The sequence below is a fragment of the Centropristis striata genome, chromosome 8 (genome assembly GCF_030273125.1).
Source record: "Centropristis striata isolate RG_2023a ecotype Rhode Island chromosome 8, C.striata_1.0, whole genome shotgun sequence".
Taxonomy (NCBI): Eukaryota; Metazoa; Chordata; class Actinopteri; order Perciformes; family Serranidae; genus Centropristis; species Centropristis striata.
In genome coordinates, this window is record NC_081524.1 from 15,980,407 (window position 1) to 15,984,943 (window position 4,537).

The 4,537-nt window shown below is 33.3% G+C and overlaps 1 protein-coding gene across 1 annotated transcript; it reads left to right on the forward strand.

Annotated features, from left to right (window-relative positions):
- The first annotated feature begins 2,188 nt into the window (after window positions 1-2,188).
- Window positions 2,189-4,537, forward strand: LOC131976218 (C-reactive protein-like). Its single transcript, XM_059339141.1, has 4 exons — window positions 2,189-2,370; window positions 2,808-2,910; window positions 3,009-3,300; window positions 4,307-4,537. The coding sequence occupies exons 1-4, from the start codon at window positions 2,316-2,318 to the stop codon at window positions 4,535-4,537; spliced, it is 681 nt and encodes a 226-aa protein (XP_059195124.1). The 5' UTR covers window positions 2,189-2,315.

Sequence of the window (4,537 nt, forward strand, 5' to 3'; positions counted from 1 at the left end):
ACAAAAGAATAGATAAAATGATAAAATAAATAACAATAATAAAAATAAGTAAATTAATAAACAAATAAATAAATAGATAAATAAAATCAATAAGAAATAACAAATACCTAACTTATTATATATACATATACATATTTAATTTTAAAAAAATGTAGTAAAAAAACATAGATAACAAAAAATAAGTAAATACAATTAACGGGAAGACAAACAAACAAACAAACAACAAACAAACAAAGGCTCAGCTCATTTCAGTACTCAATTCACAGTCATCAGACATATTGTGCTATTGACATAAGACAAAAGGACTTCTCAAATGAGACAGCCTTACCAGTCAAAGTCAGTCTAATTTTCTCTAATTTAAGAAAATAAAGCACCTCCTTAACCCAGTGTGAATAGGTAGGTTGGACTGAGGATTTCCATTTTAAAAGTATCAACCTCCTGGACAGCAGAGTAGTGAATGCTATCAGGTCCTTTTTAGCTGGGGAAAGAGTAAGTGGGAAAGGCCATACAGCAAATAGGGCAGTTAAAGCATTGGGAGTCACATCCCTTACAGTTACCTTGGATAAAGTACTAAAGATCTCAGACCAAAATCTAGTCAGAGAAGACCAGCTCCAAAACATGTGAGAATAATTAGCTGTGGCTTGCTGGCATCGATCACATATGGGAGACACTGTATCAAATATTTTTGCAAGCCGAGCTTTAGTGTAGTGAGCTCGATGGAGAATTCGACATTGCATAAAGCTGTGTCTAGCACAGATCGAAGACTTATGTACTCTCCGTAAAATCTCCTCCCAAACATCATTTGAAATCACCTCTCCAAGATCTGTCTCCCAAACTGTTTTAACCCATAAGAGCCCATGGTGACACCCATGTAACAAACACTTTAAATCTTCTATAATCTCCCATATTCAGCTTTATGCTTCACATTAACTTATTAAATCCCTAAGCGATGTATACTCAACACCCTGGTGTGGTGGTCATGTGACTTCTCCAAAATATGTGTGTGACTGGAAACAGAAATGTGAAAAGTAGCTAATTTTAAAAAGCTTATTTTTTGTTTCAAGGCTAAATTGAAACCCATTTAACAATTCTAATCCGTTAACAGGGTGTTCTGTATTGCATTTAACTTGTTCTGACCATATTTCCCAAACAAATTAAAGTCACAATTTTGATAAATGTTATGGAGATGCAAAGAAAAAGGCAAATTTGTGTCTCTGTAAGCAGAAAATGTGTCTATTTTTTCCCCATTTTAAATTAAGAAATATCATAAACATAAATACCATAAACACCCATTGCAACGTATATTTCACATCACAGATCTTTGACATTTAGGGGTAGTATTTTTTTTTTTAAAACATCAGAAATGTGTTCTATGTGGTTCACTTATAGAACACATCCTTTAAGGATAACTGGGTCTGGGTTCTTATGGGTTAAGTACAGTAGAAGAGCCTTGACACAGGTTATATACATTTAAATAAATAGAAGAGATTGCCCCCTTTAATGAAGAGAAAGGCTTCAGAAATGTTTCAAAATCTGAAGACTTAGGAAGAGCAGGGAATTCTGGGAATGAGCTATGGATAAAATTTCGCACCTGAAGATATCTAAAAAAAAGACCTTTAGGAAGCAAAAATGTATCTTTCAATTGCTGAAAAGAGGCAAAAATAAAATCAACATACAGGTCTCTAAAAGTTTTTATGCCCAGCCTAGCCCATATAGAGAAGGTGCTGTCCAATAATGATGGGGGAAAAATAGGATTAGCTGCAAGCGGAGCACCAATAGAAAGTGTTTGCAAGGCCAAAATGATGTCTAAATTGAGACCAAATTTTAATACTGGAGGCCACTATCACATTGTTAGTATAACATATCAGCTACATTATTAAATGTGTTTAATGTCCCCTACCTTTTACTTTGTGTAACCTGCTTTTTCTGCCCTTTGTCACAACATTTCTGCATGAAGAGATTCTCCAAAATTATAATACGATACAGTGACACATGCAGTATGTTTAAAGGAGTGTGTGTGCTTAATTTGGATGGCAGTGTTACATTACAGGATCCTAATATTTACTAGTAACTGATCCAAGGAAAACAAACATCGACTGGTATCAGGATGCAGTGAGGGTATAAAACTCACTCCTGTTCACTGTTAAGCACAACATCCAGACACAGACTCAAAGGTAAGATTGATCCAACGCAAGATAGATCAAATGATTGTGACTGCACTGCACATTGGTAGTTATTAGCAAAACAACAGCATTTGATATATCATATTTAAAGTAACATTTCATTTGGTGTCTTTTTATTTGTGTTTGTATCAGATGGCATTTTTTCTTCTCCTGGTGATGCTGGCAACATGTGCTGCAGTTCCTGAAAGTAAGAAATATATATTCTTTATGTAATAGAGGGAATACAAAAAAGATTTTTGACAATAAAGTTATGTGCACAATAGACATGAAACAATTATATCATTGCATTGGGGGAAAACGTAAAATATATGTATAAATTACTTACTTAAGTTCATCTATTGTGCTTGTGATGATGAATCAAATTGTTTCTTCTCATGATATGATAATTTTATTGAACTCTCTTAAACTGAACTTACTTTTTTTGAATGTTTGAATGGTCATATTAGTACCAAATATTTGTCACATTAAAATGAAAAAAAAAAAAAAAAATAGGAGACCACATCTGAAATATTTACTTACTCAAGCATCTCTTCATTTTTATTGAGGAAAACATCTCTGCTAAATATTTGAGTGTTGTGTACTATATGTCTTAAATGCCATTTTTCTTCCTTCTTTTTTTCATAGATCTGTCGGATAAAATGTTGACTTTCCCACAGAAAACCAAGACAGCTAATGTAAGACTGACCACGTTGATCCAGGATTTCAGTGCTGTAACTGTCTGTCTCAGGTAGTGTTTTTTGAATTGCAAATGCAAAAAAATAATGCAGCATATCTCTGACTATAAAAGTATCATATTTTATTTCTTTATTCTTTCAATGCCTACAGATCCATTACAGACCTTGACAGAGCCCATTCACTTTTCTCTCTGTCCACACGTCATCATCACAATGCCTTCCTGATATTCTGGACGGCATCAAAAGATCAGTTTGAGGTCTGTGTCGGCAACACTTGTGCAACATTTGTAATAAAGGACTACAAGCCGAACGAGTGGCACTCTATTTGCTCCACATGGGATGCTGCGTCTGGTCTGGTGCAGCTGTGGTTGGATGGAAAGCCCTCAACTAGGAAATACGTTGGTGGACCAAGAATCACTTATCCCATTGTTATCCTCGGACAGGTAAACAATATTGCTTATATAATCCCATAAATGTGTCTGAATCAGTGCTGAAGTTTGTTTCATTTTATGTCTATAAAAGTTTTGATTACAAAATAACAATGATACAGCATACAAATGTTGGTAACACTTTACAATAACCATCATTTAGAAATGGTCAACAGATAGTTTATGAATGTTTAATCATCATTTATAAACCGTATATAGGCCATTTAGAATGGTAAATACATAATTTATTAATGTTTAACTAACCAAATCATTTATAAATGGCAAATAGATGGTATATTAATGTAAAAGTTTATAGTTACTTTACCAATAACAAACAATTAAATTATAATTAATAGTTTTAGTTGCACTGATTATAACATTTTTAACACCATATTAAGTATGTTAATGATTTTGAAATTATTCATATACCTTTAAGAAATTGGTTGAATACATTTAACGATTAAATATGTAGTAAATGGTTAATAATTGGTTTATAAACCATCTATAAACACAACTTAGTTGGTTATTGTAAAGTGTTACCCATTAACATACTTAATATGGTGTTAAAAATGTTATAATCAGTGCAACTAAAACTATTAATAAACTAATAATTGTAATGTAATTGTTTGTTAATGGTAAAGTAACTATAAACTTACATTAATATACCATCTATTTGCCATTTATAAATGATTTAGTTAGTTAAACATTAATAAATTATGTATTAACCATTATAAATGGCCTATATATCTTTGAATGCTTTATTTCGGTTACAAAAAACAACAACAACAAAAATCAAAAACAAAACAAAACAAAGACAAAATAAAATCATGTTTTTTACAAAAGAATCCATCAGACAGCAACCGAAAAAGGAATAGGCTGAAGCCCCAAGGCTTATTTTTGCCTCTCCTGTACCATCTACATGTTTATATATAGTTTATAAATGATGAATAAACATTAATAAATGATGGTTATTGTAAAGTGTTACCCAAATGTTTTTATCTCAACTCTGTAATGACTACAGGAGCAGGATTCCTATGGTGGAGGCTTCCACATTGATCAGTCTTTCGTCGGCATGCTGTCTGATGTCCACATGTGGAACCACGTCCTCTCCCCCTGTGAGATCCAGCGCTACATGGACGATCTAAACTTCCGTCCAGGGAATGCGCTCAACTGGGGGGCGCTGGAGTGCAGAGTCACTGGAAGAGTGCTGAACGAAGACAAACAAGTGCCCTGTTTCCTCTCGTCCCACTAA